Source organism: Morchella importuna (assembly GCF_003444635.1).
Source record: "Morchella importuna strain M04M26 chromosome Unknown Morimp01GS017, whole genome shotgun sequence".
Classification (NCBI taxonomy): Eukaryota; Fungi; Ascomycota; class Pezizomycetes; order Pezizales; family Morchellaceae; genus Morchella; species Morchella importuna.
Window position 1 is genome coordinate 878,991 of NW_025763414.1, and position 21,692 is coordinate 900,682.

At 46.1% G+C, this 21,692-nt stretch overlaps 6 protein-coding genes across 6 annotated transcripts; 4 read left to right on the forward strand and 2 right to left on the reverse strand.

Moving 5' to 3' along the window:
• Positions 1–562: 562 nt before the first annotated feature.
• On the forward strand, positions 563–2,309 carry LAJ45_06134 (uncharacterized protein; the record flags this gene model as incomplete). Its single annotated transcript, XM_046115701.1, has 3 exons — positions 563–1,211; positions 1,271–1,341; positions 1,395–2,309. The coding sequence occupies 3 exons, from the start codon at positions 563–565 to the stop codon at positions 2,307–2,309; spliced, it is 1,635 nt and encodes a 544-aa protein (XP_045971285.1).
• A 1,130-nt stretch (positions 2,310–3,439) lies between these two features.
• On the reverse strand, positions 3,440–7,036 carry LAJ45_06135 (uncharacterized protein; the record flags this gene model as incomplete). Its single annotated transcript, XM_046115702.1, has 10 exons — positions 3,440–3,450; positions 3,526–3,599; positions 3,659–3,837; positions 3,898–5,006; positions 5,062–5,998; positions 6,052–6,116; positions 6,168–6,253; positions 6,328–6,669; positions 6,734–6,915; positions 6,992–7,036. The coding sequence occupies 10 exons, from the start codon at positions 7,034–7,036 to the stop codon at positions 3,440–3,442; spliced, it is 3,030 nt and encodes a 1,009-aa protein (XP_045971286.1).
• Positions 7,037–8,500: 1,464 nt separating this feature from the next.
• LAJ45_06136 (uncharacterized protein) lies at positions 8,501–10,907 on the forward strand (the record flags this gene model as incomplete). The annotated part of the gene is made up of 10 exons (XM_046115703.1): positions 8,501–8,576; positions 8,638–8,697; positions 8,749–8,914; positions 8,971–9,032; positions 9,087–9,357; positions 9,461–10,316; positions 10,374–10,458; positions 10,514–10,558; positions 10,608–10,687; positions 10,746–10,907. 10 exons carry the CDS (start codon positions 8,501–8,503, stop codon positions 10,905–10,907), a joined length of 1,863 nt encoding a protein of 620 aa, XP_045971287.1.
• Positions 10,908–11,777: 870 nt separating this feature from the next.
• LAJ45_06137 (uncharacterized protein) lies at positions 11,778–16,781 on the forward strand (the record flags this gene model as incomplete). Its single annotated transcript, XM_046115704.1, has 6 exons — positions 11,778–12,422; positions 12,479–12,658; positions 12,718–13,630; positions 13,687–15,461; positions 15,522–16,028; positions 16,101–16,781. The coding sequence occupies 6 exons, from the start codon at positions 11,778–11,780 to the stop codon at positions 16,779–16,781; spliced, it is 4,701 nt and encodes a 1,566-aa protein (XP_045971288.1).
• Positions 16,782–17,750: 969 nt separating this feature from the next.
• LAJ45_06138 (uncharacterized protein) lies at positions 17,751–19,210 on the forward strand (the record flags this gene model as incomplete). The annotated part of the gene is made up of 5 exons (XM_046115705.1): positions 17,751–17,798; positions 17,875–18,288; positions 18,369–18,491; positions 18,545–18,730; positions 18,788–19,210. The coding sequence occupies 5 exons, from the start codon at positions 17,751–17,753 to the stop codon at positions 19,208–19,210; spliced, it is 1,194 nt and encodes a 397-aa protein (XP_045971289.1).
• A 226-nt stretch (positions 19,211–19,436) lies between these two features.
• On the reverse strand, positions 19,437–20,577 carry LAJ45_06139 (uncharacterized protein; the record flags this gene model as incomplete). Its single annotated transcript, XM_046115706.1, has 3 exons — positions 19,437–19,615; positions 19,679–19,837; positions 19,920–20,577. The coding sequence occupies 3 exons, from the start codon at positions 20,575–20,577 to the stop codon at positions 19,437–19,439; spliced, it is 996 nt and encodes a 331-aa protein (XP_045971290.1).
• Between the last annotated feature and the right edge of the window lie 1,115 nt (positions 20,578–21,692).

The window sequence follows — 21,692 nt, forward strand, 5'->3', positions numbered from 1 at the left end:
ACGGGTTATAGGCTGGGGTATGAATTGCAATTCTCAAATTTTGGTACGAATTGTCTCTGATTGTAAGGGTACAGAATTATAGGCTGAACGGAGATATCCAAATGTAAGCTAATCGTTTTTTGTAGACACTACCCTTTATTAGGAAAGTACATGTGTGATGATTGGAAAAGATGTTAAAGGTTTAAGGTGCGTCTAGAAAAACCAGTCTATTGTGAAGTGACTTTGGTTAGACCTTCTCTTACTTTGCTGTAGTAGCATGTGGGTAAAATGAATACTTTTAACAATCTTCTTCTTTGGGTCATTCCTGAGCACACCACAGCTATAGGCAAGTTGGACAAATGTAGTAAGCTGGTAGATTTTCAAGCCACGAGATCTATTTGGTGTTACTAGGATTGCACCGCACTGTATGCACGCGATAACCTTCCGCTCACGTTTTATGATCCTTCGCACTCGTATGCCTATCTGATCTTCTAGCCTCCTGTCCCCGCTTTTCGAACAACCACCCAAGCTCAGAAACCTCTTACACACATACAGACACATACACATTCAACACACAAACACCATGCCCCGCTGCGTCCCTTGCGAGCGAGACTTTCAAGATGAAGTCGCGCTGAATCAACACCAGATGTACAGCTTAAATCACAAGAATAAACCCGCACGTCAAATACGTAGCCAAAAACCTGCCAACGAGGGTATCCCCAAGGATTACAACAGTACTGATGGCTATGCCAGAAGGACGCAAGCACGACCAAGGCCCTCATACGATTCAGCACCGCACTCGGTCCAGCCTGAGGTACCAAAATATATCTGTGGACACTGCGATAGTAACTTCAAAAGCAAGCGCGATCTAGAACAACATTCCTGTAACACCCGTAAGGGAGGCTTCTCTGGCTCAGAAAGTCTCACACAGCATGAATCAACTCAGATTGAGCATAAATTCCCATGTGCTTTCTGTTACCCACCCTGCGGCCGCAAATTTGAGACGCTAGAAGCTTTGGATATACATTCTAGGGCCGTCGAAGAAAAAAATGAGATGAATATCGCTCGCCGTACTAAGAACAAGTGGTCGATTATACAAGAGACGCCGGAAGCTATCGAAAAGTTGCGAACAATGATTCATAGCAAAGAATTGCTGGAAAAATCTGGCTATAAGTTGGAGCCACTTACTGAGGAAAGCATCAGTGATCAGAGAAAATGCGTCAATTGTCATGGTTAGTGTTATCATCATCTTCAACTCTCAGAGATAAAATCTGACAAATTCGCTTCTCAGAAAAACGCTTCAAATCGAGGGCCAGATTAAACACTACTTGTAGGTTTCACCCAAAGAAGCCAACGAAGAAGGTAGGTGCGGCCCTTAACCTCAAAAGAAAGTCATGCAATACTAACAAACGCAGTTTAATAGAAGCACGGGAGACAGAGAAATATTGTTTCCTTGCTGTGGCCAACTCGAAGGCCCTGATTGCGAAAAATGTGTTGTCAACGACCAGCACATCTACGAGGATTTCGATACGTTCGCCGAAAAATTGACATTCGTGAAGACGCCCGCACCCCTCCCCGGTATACAGAAGCGGAGGGCAGTGGCTCTAGACTGTGAAATGGGGACTTCCTACACAAACAGCAGCGAGCTCATCCAACTTAGCGTAGTTGACTATTTCACTGGTGAATCATTGATCGACATGCTCGTCCGTCCGAAAGTTCAGTTGCGAAGCTTCAATACCCGGTACAGTGGAGTTACCCGTGAAATGATGGCGCAAGCTATAGCAACCGGGGAGTACTTGAATGGGGTTGAAGGTGCCAGGAATGAACTTTGGAAATGGATTGACAGCACAACAATCCTTATTGGACATTCTCTTCATTGCGACTTGCGCGAACTACGTCTCGCCCACCCTTTGATCGTTGATTCTCTTCTATGTGTGCCCAAAATCAACGCTTCAGGAAATGGTTTGAAGACCCTCATGAAGGAACTTTTGGGGCAAAAAGTTCAAGATTCGAAATCGGGACATGATTGCGTGGAGGATGCACTTGCGTCTCGTGAACTGGTAATCTGGTGTATTCAAAACGAGGACCTTGTTGCAGAGAGGGCAATTATTTCTCAAAGGGAAGAGGAGATAAGACGTCAAGAGCGGGAAGCTAACAACATCCTAAAAGAGGAAAGGCTGCGTCTCAAGCTCGAACAGGAGCAGTTCGATGGTGGTTTAGAGTCATCTAATAGCTCTTCGGCACCTATCCCTAGAGTAGGAGAAATTATGGAGCATGATTTCTCGTACATGCGCGACGAATATTACTCACAAGGTTCAAATTCGTGGTAGTAATTCGTGGAAATCTCATCTATAAACATTCAAACATATATATATAGAAGAATAAAACCTGTATGTAGATAAATGGTTTAGACTAGCTCATATTACCCATTGCCATAACTGTAGGGTCGCATGCAATTAATGAATTAAACAAAAAAAAAAGCTGATTTTACCCAGCAGCATTGTCGAGTGAGAGGTGATGAGTGGATTTTTTTTTGTTTAATTCATTAATTGCATGCAATGAGTGAAAAAAATGGAGGAAGGCTGGGATTAAAGGTTTACGGCTTTGAATGAATTCCTCTTTAATTACTGCCAGAGGTAAGTAAAGAGGTTCATCTCTGCTGGGTGTGCGTGTCTCGTGGCAAAAGTGTAGTAAATGTTGCCGTTGCATAAATCTTATATACACCGGCTTCTGACTTCACTGCCAACCGCTAGCCCCCTCATTTAGAATTGCTATCCTTATGTGGATCTCGATGGATTGAAGCCCATACACAGCTTATGAAAACCGACGGCCTGGTCGATATATGTATATCGATTATTATATACACACGAGCTGCTTTATGCACGTAAAAACAGGAACCTCCTGGGCAGTTTAAGGAGTTACTATCGGTATAATAAATATAGCGGCGTGATAGCCCTTTCCTACACCAATATCTTATTGGATACAGCGGCTTTATTGTATCCAGAGGAGTACTACCGCTATCACACATTTTGAGTACTGATTCACGCACCATCATCTTTTCGAAGCAACTCCGACAGATTTATCCTGGACAAGTAGATGGATGATTATCTGAACAATCTTGCAGATAATATTCCCTAGATTTAAAGTCTGCTAGTCTCGTCGTACCACAGATACGTATGTTCATAAACTGCCCCAATATTTGCTCCATTTTAAACTCTTTAAACTGCCATCTTTCGATGTACTGTACATGAAAATTACCTGTCCCAAATGGGAGAGGTTCAAGGGATAAGGAATAATTGGGTTGAAGAAGCAAGAATACTATAAAATTGGAGAATATGGCAAGACATACTATTCCTAGCCAGAAAGAAAGAAAAGAAAAAGAACCCTTAAAAATTCGACGATAATGCTTTGCATCCCAAACATAATAAACCCATGGTGGTTAACAGAGATGAAATTGTATCTATGAAGCGTCTAAAACGTGTCAAGCGAGAAAAGTAAGTAAAGGCCTATAGGTTAAAGAAACGAGAGGAGGGGGCAATTCTTTACAATCAAACTCACTACCCCTTGCACTTAACCAAAACTCTTTGACTATTTGGTTTGTGCCCCTCTTTCCTCTTAAACTGATTTTCCCAGCCTGGGTTAGCTTCTCGGCTGATATTTGAGAAAGTGCTAGACTTACCTGATGACACTATTTAGAAATCGTGTTTTACTCTTGTCCGTCAAATTCGGACTCGGGAAACCATCTCTTGATAGAGCAGTAGAAAGCCAGGTTTTGGCCTTGACTTGCCTAGCCACCAATCTTTTAAGAGGCTCTGCAAGACTGTCAACTTCGCTCCTCGCAGCCCCACCTCCGACACCCTAAATTCCATACCTTGATCAGTCATTTGCATCCAAGAACATTTAACGAAGGCAACCTACCCAGACAAGTTTCTCGGCCAAAGCTGTGCCGCACATGGCTACAACACCATCTATCGCAGCCTGGACAGGTGGTGGCTGATCTGCTAAAGAGACAAATGTCGCCCAGAAAGTAGCAGCCGCTTTCTTTACTAACGGTTCTCTAACCGCCAAGGCGTTCAACACAAATCCAAACAACATCTGCATCCTCTCTGTGGGTTGGTATTGCACGAGAATATTGACATATCTAGACAACATTCTATTTAAGAACTCCACCACACTTTGAGATGCCTCTGGGTCTGTCTGTGGGTCCTGCATTCTTTCCACAAGGGTCATAATAAATTCCATGAATTGCATTACTTCCGTCGAAATGTCAGGGCTACCATCCGTTGAATGTGAGCTGACCATGGTACAGCCTGTCGATAATACTGACTCGATTCGAACACCATTATTTGCTCTTTCAAGCAAAAACCCTGTGATCACCTGTGGTGCAAAGACAAATGGACCCGGGGTGGTTTCTGCAAAGCCTGTTCGGAAGACCGCACAAGCAGCATCAACTACTTCGCCATCTTCGTGCAAGCTTATAACGAGAGTCCGAACAATATCTAGAAGTCGTCTTTGGACAACTAATCCATCACCACGCTCCCAGAATGATCGGGGCTGCGGTGGTCCTTCGCCGGGTAGAAGAATTGGAACATCTTCTGGGACTTGTAAGCCTCTCCCAATGGAAATCAAACACCGCAGGGCCAATAAAGCCACTTCTTTTGCCTCTTCGTTCTGTTGAGCTACCAGTGACAAGCATTCCTGAACATCCTGCTCAACAAAACCTAGGAGTCTCTTGACAGGCCCCAGTTTTTCTTCATCCGATGGCAAGGCTTGAACGACATAAGAAATGGCACAAAGAACTCGTTCTTTTGCAATATCATCTGCTGTGCTTGTAGCAGAAAAGATTTCGTATTGATAAAGAAAGGTTGAAAGCTCGCCTGTTAGAGTACCGCGGCACGAAGCACATAGAGAGCATATAGACTTTGATGCACTCCTAGCCAAGGTTGGTGTTGAAATGGAAATAAATAGGAAATTCAATACTGTCGGTAAGAAATCCGAGTGTCTTTCGAAAAAGGCCGAATATGATCCTTGAAGTAACTGTTAGTGTTATTCCTCAGTGAATCACAGATAATAGAAACGTACCAATCAAACTGACGGCGGTTTGTCTTGCTTTGATAGGTATGTGATTTCCGAAATCCGCCAGTATAACAAACAATTTACCCCCGAACAATATCTCCAGGGATTCGTCCTCTTCTGGTTCCTCGCTCAAAGAATCGCTTAGAGAGTTGAGGCAAAATAAACTCGCCTCCACATCCTCCCAAACAACATCACTGCCTTCATCTGCTTGGAATAAAGCTCCCAAAACTTGATTAACAAGTCGTCTGAATAGCTCGGCCCCCAAGACGCCGTACACTACTTCCACTAAATCAGCTACATCCTTCCTGAAGGTCATAAAGCCGTCCCTCTGGTCCTTAGTCCATGATAACCACGACTGAGATTGGTGACCGCCCGGTATCCGTATTTTCCTCCAAAACTCTTCAACGGCCTGTAAAATTTCTTTTTTACCTGCCATCAACACTATTCCAAGTTGGTCTTCGTCGATCCCCTCGGGGTCTAACAAAAATTCGGCAAAGCTGCTCCAGAATTCAAATGTCGTTCCAGAAATTTCTTCCTCAGCCATGGCCCATCCGGGGACTTTTAACATTCCATGAAGCATCTTCATTAAGGTCCGACTTTGTTGCTTATCCCAGTTGCGTGCAATCTTTAGCACAGTTGCCTCTGAATACGCTACAATGAGGCGGCCAAATTGGAGTGACTCTTCTGAGTCTCCATCCCCGGATGTGAGTAATTCGTAGCGCTCAAGGGCCCATGGAGATACGATGATACCTGCTAGGCAGGACTCGTCCTCGGGCGTGAGGAAAGTAAAATAATGCGTAAGGATATCTGTGATTACCTCGCATGCCACGTCAAACATGTCGGGATGAGCCATCCAGTTGAGAACGGGCGTGGTTAGACGTTTCAATTCTGGGAATGTGTGGGTTGAATCTAAGATAGCACGTAGGGAGTAGAAGACCCATGACTGCATCACGCTTAGTTTCAAAAAGCTATAACGAAATAGAAATGGGAGTTTACCTGAAAGGTTTTTATACCTTCCCTCACAAGTCGAGTATCACATTCAGACGATCTGTTTCCGGCCTCTGTAATGAGATTAGTAAACTGAAGCTCCTTCTCACAGAATATAGTTTTACCATCGATATAACTCCCAGCAATAGAGTCCCATATTAATAAAACAGCCTCGTCCACATTTGAACGTATTCTGTCATGAAAGCGGAGGCTTTGAATTCTCAATTAGCTTCCATCCAACTAAGACGAGCTTTCTGTGTGCACCAAGCAGACCTGCGAGCTCACTTTTTGACATTCTTTCCATCAACCTTTCCCACCTCTTCCACAAGAATAGCTGTAAACCACAAGGCCGTAATTTTACTTCTGCTGTCTGCTTTACGTAATAATAGATCTGAGGTAGGAAGTCTTTCTAGTTCTTCAACCGGTACGACGCGGCCCAAGCAGAGTGAACAGACCACGTGTCTAATGAGATTCTGCCAGCTTTCTGGAAAGCGTAGGAAGAACACGACTGAGGTTGAACAAAGCTTTTTAATGACCATTTGGGAGGAGTTGGTGGAAGCGACATTGATTAGCCAGCCGATGAGACGGTCCCTTAGGATTGGAACATCCTCTTCCGTGACCGATTCGCTACCCATCCGGCCACAGGAATCAGCGAGTAATTCCCTCATACCTAAAGGGGAACAGTGCGTACCTATCAGAATTGAGCTTCACTGTAAAAGTAAGGGCCCCGAAGAACTGAAGAAGTTCGTCATTGATGCCAAGGAGAGAGTCTGCTAGTTTCCATCCCTCTGAAGAGCGTTGGACCACTTGTAGGGTTGCTTGGATTTGAGAGAGCTCTTGTGGAGAGCCAGGTTGGTAGAGGCGTTTGACGAGCTATACCAATGGATATTAGCGATCGAGATATCAAGAAACTCGCAGTACAAACGAGGGAAATCATGGAGAGCCTCACACCCACAACCTCCTCCAGCGTGGTTGGGAATGGGAAGGGATCCATGTTAGAAAAGCCGAATGAGATCTTGACGTCAGGTTTGACTGTAAAATACTCATGGGAAATTTAAGAGCGGAGAAAAGAGTGGAAGTTCATTATCGTCAAAAGTATGGCGGATCAAGAGCCACATCCGCGCTGTTGTTGTTGGAGGGGCATTGATCAAAGGTGACACTGCACGGCTAAGTCTCGATTGGGTTAGCCCACCTGTGCGGTGATCTGTGCGCCACCCCCACGGAACATAATTTTACTACATGCGAACAATGGATCACTATAAATTGATACGAGTGATCATTCATGATTAATATTTATGGTTACAAGGTTGTCCAGTTCTTTTACTAAAATTTGTGCTGGCATCTGAATATATACATGTGCCGTCTTTCTTACCTATATGTAAACATATGTACATCAAGTATAATGTATATTATACCTCTACACGAGCATACATGTAACGCATATACATAGCATATTACCCAGACAAGAGAAGAGCGCCTAAACAATTTGCGGGTCCGAATAAACATTTTCATCAGAGCTATAGAAACAAATCAACATCTCCTATCATATAAAGGTCAGCACGAAAAATCGTTTCTCAAATGTTCTGAATTGGCCAAAAATCTACTGCAAGAAAGAAGGGAAGGAAGAAAGGAAAAATGCAAATACATCTATCCTTCCTTACGCCCCAGTCGAGCTCGCTGAAGGGATGCGGCTAGTAGCTAGTGAAATAATTAATGGATATAGTAAACCTTTACAAAAGATTAAGGGAGGAAGGCTTAAAGATACTAGATTAATTAACTGCGAGTCCAACAAATGAACTCCCGGCAGTACAATCTCTACAAGAAATGGCAGTCAACTTTCAGCAGGGACAACTATAAATGAAGGATAAATCCCCTCATTATTACCAGATAGTACTGTCGGACCAGGCCTAATCACAATCAAATCTATTCACAGCTAAATCTATATGCCGATGGCCGATTTCCCAGTTTCACAGTACCGTACCAGGTTAAAACGAACTTAGTTTAATCTTTGCGGTCGGTAGCACCCACCTAGGATTCAATGATATACATACAGTATTGGCGCTATTGTGAGTTAAAATTCGCACATTGCAACGATAAATACATGTATACGTAATCTCAAAACTCCTGAGCATTGCAAGTTGAAAAGAAGCTTCTATTGAGCACTCATTGGGTCACTAGTTTAGAGTGCAGACGCCACAGTAACCAAAAAAGAAAAAACAAAGGGTTTTGTTGGTCGATATGAGGACGATCCCTGCCACTTGCGGCGTTCGCTGTGGCACTCGAAGAGTTCCTCACAAAGTTCTACAGAGCCCCGCATCAAATGGCAGCCCCTCCTTCCCTCCATATCACGCGCAATCTACGCCGACTCCTACCCTCAAACATCCTCCGCTTTCACTCAAACTTCGTATTCAAACCCACCAGGTCGCGTTTCCGCCTGTTCTCTGCACTCTATACAGACATGGAACCTGTAAACACTTCCGGTAGCCTCGCGAAGCTGCGAGAGCTTATGAAGAGGGAGAAGGTTGATGTTTATGGTGCATAGCTTTTTGGATTTAGTGTTCAATGTCATATGCCACAGCTGACGTATAATCATAGTTGTGCCTAGCGAGGATGCCCATAGCAGCGAATATATTTGTGCTGCTGATGCCCGGAGAGGTCCGCCTGTTTTTCGTTCTTGCGGCGTTTCCCGTCTCTGACATTTCCTAGCTTTTATTTGCGGTTTCACGGGATCCGCTGGTTGTGCCATAATCACCCAGGAAAAGGCTGCCCTCTCGACGGATGGGCGTTATTTCAACCAGGCACAGCATCAACTGGATAGTAATTGGGAGCTCTTGAAACAGGGACTCCCTGATGTTCCTACCTGGCAGGAATGGTAATTCAACTACACATACTTCTGGTATCTGTCCATTAGGTTGATGGATTATGTAGGGTTGTTCAGCAGGCTGAAGGGGGTAAAACCGTCGGCGTCGATGCTACTCTAATTACAGCCCGTAATGCCTCAATCGGTCTACGTGTTCTGGTCATATTCTAACTTTATGAAATAGAGCAAGCGAAGGGTCTGGAGACACGCATAAAGAAGAAGGGTGGTACAGGTCTTCTCGGAATGCCCAAGAATCTTATAGATGAGGTCTGGGGCACAGAAAGACCAGCAAGGCCGAACAACAAACTGATCGTCTTGGAACAAAAATACGCCGGGAAGCCCTTCCAGGAGAAGCTCGAGGCTCTTCGAAAAGAGATGGAGAAGAAAAAAAGTCCTGGGTTCGTTGTGAGCATGTTGGACGAGATTGCATGGTTATATAACTTAAGAGGAAGCGAGTATGTTTCCTCTATCCCTGGCTACATATTCATGGCTTATCATCCACTCTGGAAAGATCATGCAGAATCACTCGTTCTTTATTAACAACATTTTTCTGTGAAGCATTCCTTATAATCCGGTTTTCTTCTCATACGCTTTTATAACCCCCACCGATGCAACTCTTTACATCGATTCTTCTAAGCTGGATGAGAAGGTCCTTGATCACTTAGGTGACGAGGTAAAAATCCGCCCTTACCATGCCATCTTCGACGAACTTGCCGCCACTTCACAGAAACTCAAAGAAGAAGCGGCAGCCACGGAGAACGAGACCTCTACGAAAGAGGCCCAGAAATGGCTCGTTTCTAATAAGACTTCATGGGCTCTGTCAAAGGCACTTGGTGGCGAGGAGAATATTGAGGTCATTCGGTCTCCTATTGAGGAGGCAAAGGCCGTCAAGAATGATACAGAAAGAGAAGGAATGAGGAATTGCCATGTCCGTGATGGAGCTGCATTGATTGAATACTTTGCTTGGTTGGAAAATGAATTGGGGAAAGGAGAGAAGTTGGATGAAGTACAAGCTGCGGACAAGTTGGAGGAAATTAGATCAAAGAACAAGGACTTCATGGGTCTTTCTTTCGATACAATTTCTTCAACTGGTGCCAATGCCGCTGTCATTCACTACAAACCAACACCAGGTGCATGTGCAGTTATTGATCCTAAAGCTGTCTACTTGTGTGATTCTGGTGCGCAGTACCTCGACGGAACCACTGATACCACTCGCACACTCCACTTTGGAGAGCCAACAGATATGGAAAGAAAGGCATACACTTTGGTGCTGAAAGGGATGGTCGCTTTGGATAGAGCGGTATTCCCCAAGGGGACTACAGGATTTGCTCTAGATGTACTAGCACGTCAATTCTTGTGGGCCGAGGGCCTAGATTACCGTCATGGAACCGGACATGGAGTCGGATCCTTTTTGGTAAACCTTAATTCCAAATAACGTTCGAGGGAGTCATGAAACTGAACATATGATTAGAATGTCCATGAAGGCCCTATCGGCATTGGCACAAGGATACAGTACTCAGAGGTTCCTTTAGGCCCGGGGATGGTCATCTCTGACGGTCAGCTATTAGTCCTGGGCGAGAATTGAGAATCTTTAACTGATTTTGTGTGAAGAACCCGGCTACTATGAAGATGGTTCCTTTGGTATTCGCATTGAAAGTAGGTTAATCTGCAAACACGTATCCGGGCACCTGTTGACAAATTCTAGATATTATTATGGTAAAAGAAGTTCAGACAAACCACAATTTTGGCGAACGGCCGTACTACGGATTTGAGCATGTTACTATGGTAAGTCATACACCGAGCCATCAAAACATCTGGTGACTAATTCGCTGTCATAATATAGGTTCCAATGTGTAAAAAACTTACTGACCCCTGTCTTCTTACCCCCGCCGAGAAAACATGGCTAAACGATTATCACGCGGAGGTTTATGAAAAAACAAAAGGATTCTTTGAAAAGGATAGCATAGCACTTAAATGGCTAGAGAGAGAAACGGCGGCGATTTAAGATATTTAGTCGACTCACATACGCATATTTGTCCGCTTTTGACATCCCTTTTCTCTATTCACGTTCCAATTTCCCAGGAGTTTTTTTTTTTTTTTTTAAATATTTCCACTTACATTGCATGATTTAACTACATACATATGTACATGTAGTATGAGTGCAATTCCCGATATGGTTATAATATGCCCAACCTTCATATGCTCTTTCGTTCTTGGATAGCTATCTTGGAAGATCAAATAGCTGCTTCAAAGGAGCTCGATATTTTCAAGGCCAGAATCGATGGCATTATTCATCAGAGGGCGAGTGACATACTGTGATTCTCTATGAAATTATTTGGCTTAGGCCTGACGATTGTATCTGTATAAGAGATAAACTGGTTCTAAATCTATCCTGGAGAAAGATTTTGGAGTTCTTTAGCTCTTGGGCGGTTGATAATTTACATGTACTTTTGGTCCTAAATAGGACAAGTGCGTAGATACCTATCGTGTAACTGTCGCTTTTTTTTTTTTTACCTTGTCTAGTGCCTATGATGACGGACGTACTGAAACGGCAAGTAGGTCGAATACACGTACCTACATGTATATGTATGTATGCCAACTTGTAGAATTACAAAGAAATAGAATGTTATGCTGCCGCAAAAAGGGTTCGGGTCACTACCGCATACCACCTAATAAATAGCATTTCTTTGAAAGAGTTGCTTTCTTACCCGTACCCAACTTACGCAGTAGCTTATATTTTGTCCTTACAAGTTGTATCTCTACTATTCCTCTTCTATACGTCTCTTAACGACGTGGGTGTTAACTGGAGTACCCACTCCCGTTCCTGGATCTACGCGGGTCAGACATATACGCGTGAAGCCAAGCGTAATCGGATATGTCTAAGCGTGGTGGTTTCAACGCGCATGATGCTCCAGGCAAGGGTCAATTCAACTCCTTCAACCGCCAGTGGCAGAACCAACACAACGGTTATCAGAATCAAGAGAAACAACAACAGCAGAAGCAGCCTGTCAGCGTTTTCTTGAATAGACCCGTTCTTGCTTCTGCCCCCAACGAGCGAACTAACTCTCCCCTATCCGCGGGTTACGCCGGGAAGAATTACAACCAAAACCACAATAATCGCAACAGCGGAAGTAGCCAGTGCAACTTCCAAAGCTCGTCTCAGCACCAGAATGCTCATTACAGTCACACAAAACTAAACAGTCACGGGATGGAGAGTAATCCTACTCGCTCATCTACCCCAAACAGAGGGAGAGGGGGTGGAAGAGGTGGAAGAGGTGGTGCTGCAGGGGGTCGAGGTCGAGGCAATGGCGACCGTGGCGGACGGGGTGGAGGTTATCAGGGACGGAACGAAGATGGACGAGCGCGAAATGATGGTTGGAACAGTCCTGCAGCTACACCACCGGCTGGTAATGAAGCAGACGAAGAGTTCGAAGACAACGTTCGCGACTTAACTGCTACGCCAGCATCACGTGTGGCCAAATTTTCAAGCAACACCCTAGAACAAGCGTCCTACGAGGAGGTTTGTCCCAACTGAAATTTATGGTACAATATGGCCAGTACTAATAAAGATTTCAGTTGAAATTAGCACGCGACAGAGAGCGCAGAGATGCGATCGCCAACGGTACCATCGATGACCCCGAGAAGCGGAAAACCTTGGAGCACGCTATCGACTTCGTTGGGACCTGCATGGACATGTGCCCGTTGTTCGAACGTCAACAGAGAGCGGTTCAGAATGCGGTCGATAGATGGGAAATTGTAGGCAACAGCCCAACCTCCACTGGTCAGCCCGATATACTGACCCACGGCCCGAATAGAACCCATCAACTGGGAAAATCGACAAGGCCCTTGCCGTCAAGCAGTTCCACCGCCCGGCTGCTGGGAATGATGCACAGCTCCCCTCGGACGTGCGCCCACCTCGAATTCTTATTTCTACGCTTGACTATCTGATTAATGAGATTGCTGGTGGGAGCGAACCTCTTGAACTCACTCATCCATTCTTGCGCGACCGCACCCGCGGGATTCGACAAGACTTTACTCTTCAAAACTACCGTGGCTCGGAGACGGTAGCTTGCCATGAGCTTATTGCACGTTTCCATATCCTCGCAATCCATAAGCTCTGTGAAGAGACCAAAAACTTTGTTCCGCATCAGGAAATGGAGCAGCTTCAAAAGGTGCTCACAACCTTGTCCGAATTATATGAGGATGCAAGACTAGTAAACATCGTCTATCCGAATGAGCCAGAGTTTCGGGCATATCAGATAATAGCTCACCTCCGCGATCCGGATCAAGAGCGACAAGCTCAACGGTGGCCGGATCACGTTTTTAATTCGAGGCCGGTTCAACAAGCCTTGAAATTTCTAACCCTTACCCAAAGAAATAATGATGAAGCTGTTCATATGAGAGTCGGAAATGCAGAGTCATGCTCGAATTTCTTCGGAACTGTCTTTAGACTCGTTAAGGCCAAAAGCACATCTTATCTGATGGCCTGTTTACTCGAAACTCATTTCAATGAGATCCGAAAAACGGCCTTGAAGGCTATAAAAAACACTTATCGGCCTGATACTAAGCAACTCCTATTAAGGGATATCGTGGAGATGTTGGCTTACGAAAACGAGGAGATGGCTTTTAGAGATTGTGAATATTATGGAATTGGTCTTGGAGAAGTTGAAGTTGACGGCCAAATGGTTTGGCATGTGGTCATCAAAAAGGGCGGCGCAAACTGGATTGGTAAGATATGCAATTCGACGATTCGGATTGTGCGGTTGTTAACTAGAGTTGTACAGATGGATTATCCGCTTTGAGACAAACATTTCATACCAAGCTAGTTGAATCAAAGATTGGCAATAGGTCCATTCCTGATGTTATTTATGGTAGAAAGGCAAGTGGTAGTAGCAAAGGCTTAAACCCGGCCGTGGCACCCTTTCTACCAGGACAGGCAAAATTTGCAAACCCATCTTCTGTGCCCTTGGGACCAAACACATTCCCTTCTTCGGGTTTTGGCCAGCAAAATGCGTCTATGGCCCCTCCTTCGAGCCATACACCAGCGTTTGGCTTACCAAAATCTGGAGCCACCTCAGCATTTGGCGTTGGTTTCCCACCAATATCGAAGCCTATTGCGGGTATCTTTGCGAAGGCTGCATCTCAGCAAGCACCTAACGTCTTTCAGAAAGCTAGCAATATCTCAGCTCAGGCTTCTAATGTATTCCAGAAAGCAGCCGTACCAGTAGCACAGAACTCAGTATTCCAGTCTGGAACACCCGCTTGGGGAGCATCACAACAGTCCCAAGACTCTCGTCTATCTCAGGCATCTAATCAGAACGGAGTTTTCGCACCAGGAGCTGCCACATCGGCATTCCCTCCTACTGCCCCCAATCCCGGTTTTACACTGGGGGGTGGCTTATCAACTACACAGGATACCACTGCAAAGAAATTGCCTTCAGGAATTTTCTCTGCCCCCCTTAATAATCTAGCCAACCAAAAGCAGTCCTCATTTTTCAAGCAAGAGCCTTTCGGTAGCATCCCCCAACAATCTCCGAACTTTATCCCCTCAAACTCGCAGTCTTTCCAAGCGTCTTCAAAGGCGACGACATCTGGCGGGTTTTTCCAACCCACCATCCCACAATCCGGATTTCAATCAAACCAAACACCATCCACATCTCAATCTATATTTCAGCAGGATCCCCTTAAACCGACACCTAATGGAATCTTCCAGCCATCAAACACCTCTTCGTTACCTAATTCCTCATCTAACACACCCTCATTCTCCCTTTTCCAACCACCAAACGCCCAACAAGAGACTGCGGTTACTTCAACGAGTGGTGGATCTGTTTTTGATTCGCACCCTGAACAGAAGAGCTTTCCTTCGAACTTTTTCAGCGTCCCAATAGCTCCTACCGACTATGATGACTACGAAGACGACAGTGCATACAGTGTCCCTACACCCGTCAACACCACGCCGGGTGGTGGTCTGTTTGATCGCGTTGGAAACCCACCATCTCAACAAGATACTGTGAATCAACTAACAGGCACGTCTGGAGCATTGCCTTCTTTTGGGCCTCCAGCTTCTTCCGTGGGCTCATCTTCAGCTAAACCATTTTCCTTTACGGCGTCTAATTTGGTTCCAAAACCTACCACCTTTTCGATGCAGCCTATCAAACAACCACCTCCAGTTCCGACTACAAAATCACTAGTACCCCGTTCCGCCGCTTGGGAAATTGCCAACTCACTTTTCGACCAGATTGTTACACAGGAGGTGAAAAAAACAGTTCAATCCGCCGTCGAAGAGGACAAAGCCAACATTATTCGTGAGTTGGCTGCAGAAGAATATGAAAAAGCCCAGAAGCTTGTGGCTAGAAAAATTGCATTGGATATCTCCGCAGAGCAGTTTTACACGAGTCGTTCCGGTGCAAGAATATTTTATGCATGGAAAGCGAGGGCGCGGAAATTGATGCTGAAACGCAGAGGTGAAGAGAGACGGAGAAACCCCCCAGCAGCCCCTCAAGTACAGTGGCGGCCTGTCCAAATACCGGATGAAGCATTCGATAGGTCAACCAAAGAGGTTGGTAACACATGTAGTGATAATATATCCTTGAATATGCTTACTAACTCGCCACACTAGGTCCAACGAATGACCTCTCTCACCTATCAATCGGTACCACTCAAGGAGATTTTTCTCCCTAAGGTTCAACAGGCATTATGGCCGACTAGTGAAGGGGACCGACGATGGCGCCTACTGTGTAAAAGCAGTAATACTTCTATGGACGTGAAAAATTACTGGTGGATAGAGAAATTCATTGGTAATGGCGAGCCTCGCATCGCTATGTCTAAAAAGGGAACTTTCGAGGTTCAATTCGACTTGTCCGATCCAGAGACAGAGGCGAGAGAAATTGGTGGATTTGTCTTTGGCTGTTCCGCAGATTATAGTATCTCAAATAAGGAGAGGTTTAAGAGGGACAGGACGAACTTGCACGAAGCGGTTAATTGGCTTTCTGGTACCACTGAGTTCGCAAAACTGGCGGTCATGGTAGTATGTTATAGAAGCCCATTGGATACTGAGGACGCGGATCCATATGGAAGGGACTTGGGAAGGACATCAGGTCCAGGGCGTCGTGCACGCATTGCCGCCGTAAGTTGCCAGAATGGGATTTGATTAATCTAGGATTTTATTTACAGACATTAACACCTAAACAACCGCTAGATTCGAAAAGCCTTAAATTTGGATGCTTTTGATGAAAGGGTTATCGGTAGGGATATTCACCTGGTCGAAAACCTGGATGATTGCAACTTTACGCCAGTAATGAAGCAATTCTCCCAGCTGGTCCTTGAAACGGTTAATCCAAAAGTCGCCGAAATGATGTCACGAAAACCCTCACCTGAGACAGAGAACTCTGCCAAAAGGAAGCGTGCAAGGCAACAGCAACTCTCAGTAGGTTTGCCTAAACCTATAAAGCCTGCTTCAACAGAAGTTGTGGCCCCCGACGGCAGGGGCAAGAGGCAACGCATGATCCGAAACGCTGGAATGCAGACCAACTACTTTTCAATCAAAGCACGAGGATTGCACTTGGACTGGGAAAAATTTCCGATGCCTGGTGGTGGTACCTTGGGAAGCGGTGTCGAGAACTCTGTGGCGGAGGAATACTTGGTGACCACTACTCCAATCACTACTCCTGGGGATAAAATTGAGAGGAGACCCGTATCCCCGAAGGGTGACAGTCCTTTCGATGGACTGAGGAACGATTTAATGGACTTGGAGAGAATGATGACCGCGGTTAATGGAATGTTTGATAAAAACATTGAGGAATTAGGAGAACTGAAGAAAGAGATGGCGGTGACTGAGGGATCATCTTATTTTCCCAGCTCGGCAGGGGGCCATTGGTAGTTAAGGCAATTGGAATACGAAGATCGGCGGTGGTTGTGGTTTTGTGGGGCATCGTGGGGGGGGAGGGGGGGGGGGGGGGGGGGGGGGCTCGTTTGATATCTGTTTTCTTTCCTTTTTCCCTGTTCCTTATTTCATCTAAATATCTGTCCGCCTCGGTTTACCTGGACCTTTATACTGTTAGTTTTTTTGTTACCTGCATAGTACTCCTCTTTGTGCGTGTCTCTTATTGTAACTAGTTTAGTTTCCTTTTGCGGGCAGATTTTCTTGGGATTGCGGGGTCATTTTTGCAACGGCGAAATAAGGCGTGAGTTTTGCGATAAAGGTGGAATTCATCGACAAAAAAAAAAAAAAACACCATACAGTTCCGTGTGGTAATTTATACATTGTATTGATAGTCGAAGAGAGTTTTGTACTTTACGAGAGATGTGTACTATAAGTCTTGGATACACTTATGTAACTACTTAACACCTATATATCTATCTTGGTTCAATGGTTTGGAATAGGTATTTTTCTTTTCTTTTCCATATGTTCCTTGTATGTGTTGTGGTTGGTTTTCGGGCTTTGTTTCCCCATGCTGCACGTTGCCGGCAGGCACGGAGGTTTCATGGTTGGTTGGACGAGGGTGGGCAGTCCATCGGGTGCCATGATGCAGCTGTGGGTGGTGCTGCTTGGTGCTGCGTGCATGACCGGGGGATAGAGGATAACGGCAGACTTATCTTAACAGGAGAGGAGAAGGTGGTGGCAGAAAGAGGAGGGGCAACCACTCAAGTACTTTGTCACATTCGATCGTTTGTTTAGGAAATTATATTTATATAGCACGCACAATACATATCATACCACATTTCTCTTCTATTCCCTTCTCCGTCCGTAACCTAAACCTCCCACACGCACATTACATACACCACAGACAGCTATTAGTGCAGGAGAGCAGGGACATTTGAAGCTCTCGTCTACCAAAGCCTGCTCATCATGTCAATGTCAACCACCAAGCTGAACGCGGAGAACCATCTTCTCCTTGTGAGTCCTCGTCTCTCTCTACGACTTTCCCACGTGCACTCCCAACTGCATATCTCTATGTAACTGACAACCTCAGGATCAACCTCTTCTCCGCCTCCCCCACGAACTCCTCCGAAAGAACTTCAAAACAGCCCAGCGCTACTTTGAGAGGGAGCAGAAGGAGCTTAAAGACGGAATCCACAACGTCGCAAAAGATGCACTCGCCGGAGCATCCCCGGAGGACTCGCTAGCTTCGCTAGACAGCATGATCAACCGCATGCAGGGCTTCAAGCGGAAGCTGGAGGGCCTCCATGACGAGGAGAAGACCCTGCACGAACACTCGAGGAAGAGAATCGCGCATCTGCAGGACCTGTATAGTATCCCGAGCTTGGTGGATGAGAGCTATGACAAGTGGAGTAGGACGAGACTAGACCGGCTGCTTGTGGATTTCTTGTTGCGGAGCGGGTATGGGAACAGCGCGAGGCAGTTAGCGGAGGAGAAGGGTATCCAGGTTTGTCAATACCAATATTGCCTTACCTTTTTTTTTTGTCGAGTAAGGATGGGCTGACGGGAGATGTAATGAGCGACTAGGATTTGGTAGATGTCGATGTATTTATACAATGCTCGAGAATCGAGGCGAGCCTTCGTAATCGTAACGTTTCGGAGTGTCTGGCTTGGTGTGGAGAGAACAAGTCGTCTCTCAAGAAGATAAATGTATGGAGTCAATACCGCACGCCCTTTCCGCAAGGTTTAACTGACACGGACAGAGCACCCTTGAATTCGAGCTCCGGATGCAACAATTTATCGAGCTGGTTCGAGACCACCGTCACAGAGAGGCTACAGCATATTCGAAGAAGTTCCTTGCGCCTCAGGGAGATAAACATCTAGATGATATAATGAAAGCGGCCGCCCTTCTTGCTTTCATGCCCACTACAAAGTGCCAACCATATAAGGTAGATAGATACTCGCGATATTTGACATTGTAGCAACCATAACTGATAAATATATAGGATATGTACTCATCTAAACGCTGGGAGTTCCTCGCAACAACATTTGTAAACACCCATCACACTCTGTACGGTCTTCCGTCCCGCCCTCTTCTTCATATTGCTCTCTCGGCAGGTCTATCTGCTCTCAAGACCCCCTCGTGCCACTCATCTATAGCAACCTCAAGCAATGCCAGCACCACGACATCTCTTTGTCCAATTTGTTCGACAGAGCTCAACGACCTGGCAAGGAATGTCCCGTATGCTCACCATGTCCGGTCTTCTGTTGACCCGGATCCTGTGGTTTTGCCTAACAATAGGATACATGGGCGTGAGAAATTGGAAGAGTTTGCGGTAAAACTGGGATTGCCGGCTGGGAGGATAAGGGATCCAACTACAGGTGACGAATGGGATAACACCACATTAAGAAAAGTATTCATTATGTGAAGGGAGTAACTTTCTTAGTAACAATGATTTACTGTAAATTTTAAGATTGTACGAACTGGCGTGTATTTCTTGTTTATCTTTTCTCCTCGGTATGACACCGAGCAGTCGGCGTATTTGGCCCTGTGCCTGAGTGTTTTTTTTTTACCCTCAATTGTTCTCCCCTTCTTTCCTGTTTTTCTTATTCCTAGTTTGGAAACACTGCTACTATACTCCACACTCGTTGGTATTATTTCTTACTGTCCTCCTCATCGGAACTTTCGTCCTGGAATCTTCTCTCCCTCTTTGTAGTCTTCTTTATCCTCTTTACCTCTATAGCATTTGCGCCTGTCTTCTCACCGGTGTAACCTTTGTCCTCAATCAACTCGAAAACATATGTCCGTGCCTTCCGCTCCTCTCCCTTCCAGGCTGTGCCACTGCCCTCGACATTACCCAGAGTCCTAGCATGCTTGTAGCCCGGATACGACTCACTCTCAAACTTGAAGGACCGCCTCGTCCTGAAACCCGCGGCCTTTGCCAGTGACTTGATATCCCATTGATCATACGGCGCGCCATCAAACAGCGTGACCACCGCCGTACCATCGCTCGCAAGCAGCTCCGCAGCCGTCTTGAAAAAGCCTAGTAGAAGCTCTGTAATAGCACCCCCCAACTCGTCAGCCCTCTTGACCCACGGTACCACCACCACTATCTAGATATCTAGATATCCACTAACCTTGATTACTCTTCACCTGCCTCCCCACATCCGTCGACAGCCCGCCCACATGCGGAAACATGAAGCCCACAACATCAAACGCCCCCTGCCGCCTCCTTAGGCTCTTTGGCAGCTTCGCAAACTTTGTCACGTCGACCCCGTGCAACACCGTGGCGCCTTTCTCCTGTAGTGACTTCAGGTTGCTCGCTGACTGCGGGTACTTCTCCAGCAGCGCTGCCTCGGTGTCGTAGCTGGTTGCCGTGAGACTCACTGGTCTAGGCCTCACATTGTACGCATACTCGGCGTCCTCGTCGTAGTCCTCGTCGTAGTCCTCGTCGTAGCCCACATCCACATCTTCGTCTGCGTCTGCGTCTGCGTCTGCGCTCTCACGCTTACTACTGCCACTGCCGCTGGGTAGTAGGTACGTGTTTAGCAGCGCCACCGAAAACGAGAAATCGCCTTCGCCGACCAGGAGGATTCGCGAACTCGGCGTATACGGGATCAGTGGCTCCTGCGATTTCTGTTTGTTGCTGCTGTTCGTGCTAGTGGAGTTCGATTTTGGCTTCTTCTGCTGTTGTGGCGGCGGCTTGCGGAGGTTTCCGGGCGTGTGCGAGGACTTTTTGTGGGTGGCCTTTGCGCCCTTGGGCTGTGGGGGTCTGTGGTTCTTCTTTTTGCCCATTTTTTTCTTTCTGTTGTGTGTGAAGTTTCGGTTGTGGATGTGGATGGGGTGAAAATGGAGGTTGCAAATTGGAGTGCGCCGGATTAATGGTTTTTCCGGACTGGGGGTGGGGTTGGGGTTGGGGTAACGCGATGTGGAGTAGTGGGCTGGGTGGCCGGGTCTGCAGGTCGACGTAGTGGCCAGGGGAGGGCCTTGTTTCGGTGCCGGGGGTTTGCTCTTGCTTTTGGGGCTGTTCTGGTGCTAGTCTGGGCATGGGATATCACTCGGGTTGTGTATCCCTGCAGAGGATGTCTGTATCTGGAGATGGCGTTTAGAGCAGCTCTTTCTCTCATACGATTTAGGATATTCTTCGAGAAAAGACTACATGTAGCTCTTCGTAATAAAGACTTACGTAGTACGGTGGTGCATCTAGTCTAATATAAAATTCTAGTCCAAAATCCTGGTTTAGAAGATGTGTGTTGGCCGACTTTACGTTTCTCGTCCCTCAAACTGTATTCAGTCCTTGGCACCAGATTTTTGTGCATTTCAATCATTTCCTCACCTAACCCCCGTAGGTCTTTCCAGCCGTTCCTTGATGCCCGATCAGAACCCGCTCCACCTCTCAAGTGAACAACGAAAACTACTGTCCTTACAGGCATCATAGCTCGTTCACTCAGAGGACTAGTTCCTCCCACAACCCCCGATTTGGACTCTTAATCAATGCTGGAGCTGGGATCAAACACGGTATCCAAAGTAACCTGACCAGTAAAGCTGTTCCAGGAGACGGAACCAACAGGCACCGGAAAACTGTGAGTCTGTGACTTGGTATTTACACCCCATACTAACTCTAAAAGCCTCTTGAAACCTATTCTGGCTATATGCCTGGCTGGTTTATCTATAAAGCGGTGATGCATGATGCGCACGTATTTGACCGCTCCGCAAAACGGAGGGGGGGTGGGGGGGGGAAGGGAGTCAGAAAGAGAGCGAGAGAGAGGAGCCTCATAAAACCCAAGTGCATACACTCACCCAGTAAGGGAAGGAAACATAAAACCAACAAACTGGTAGTTCCAGGAAGAAAAGAAGGAGTAGTTGTCTGGTCGCTCTCTGTATGATCATGAACACAGCGGTGAGTCTCT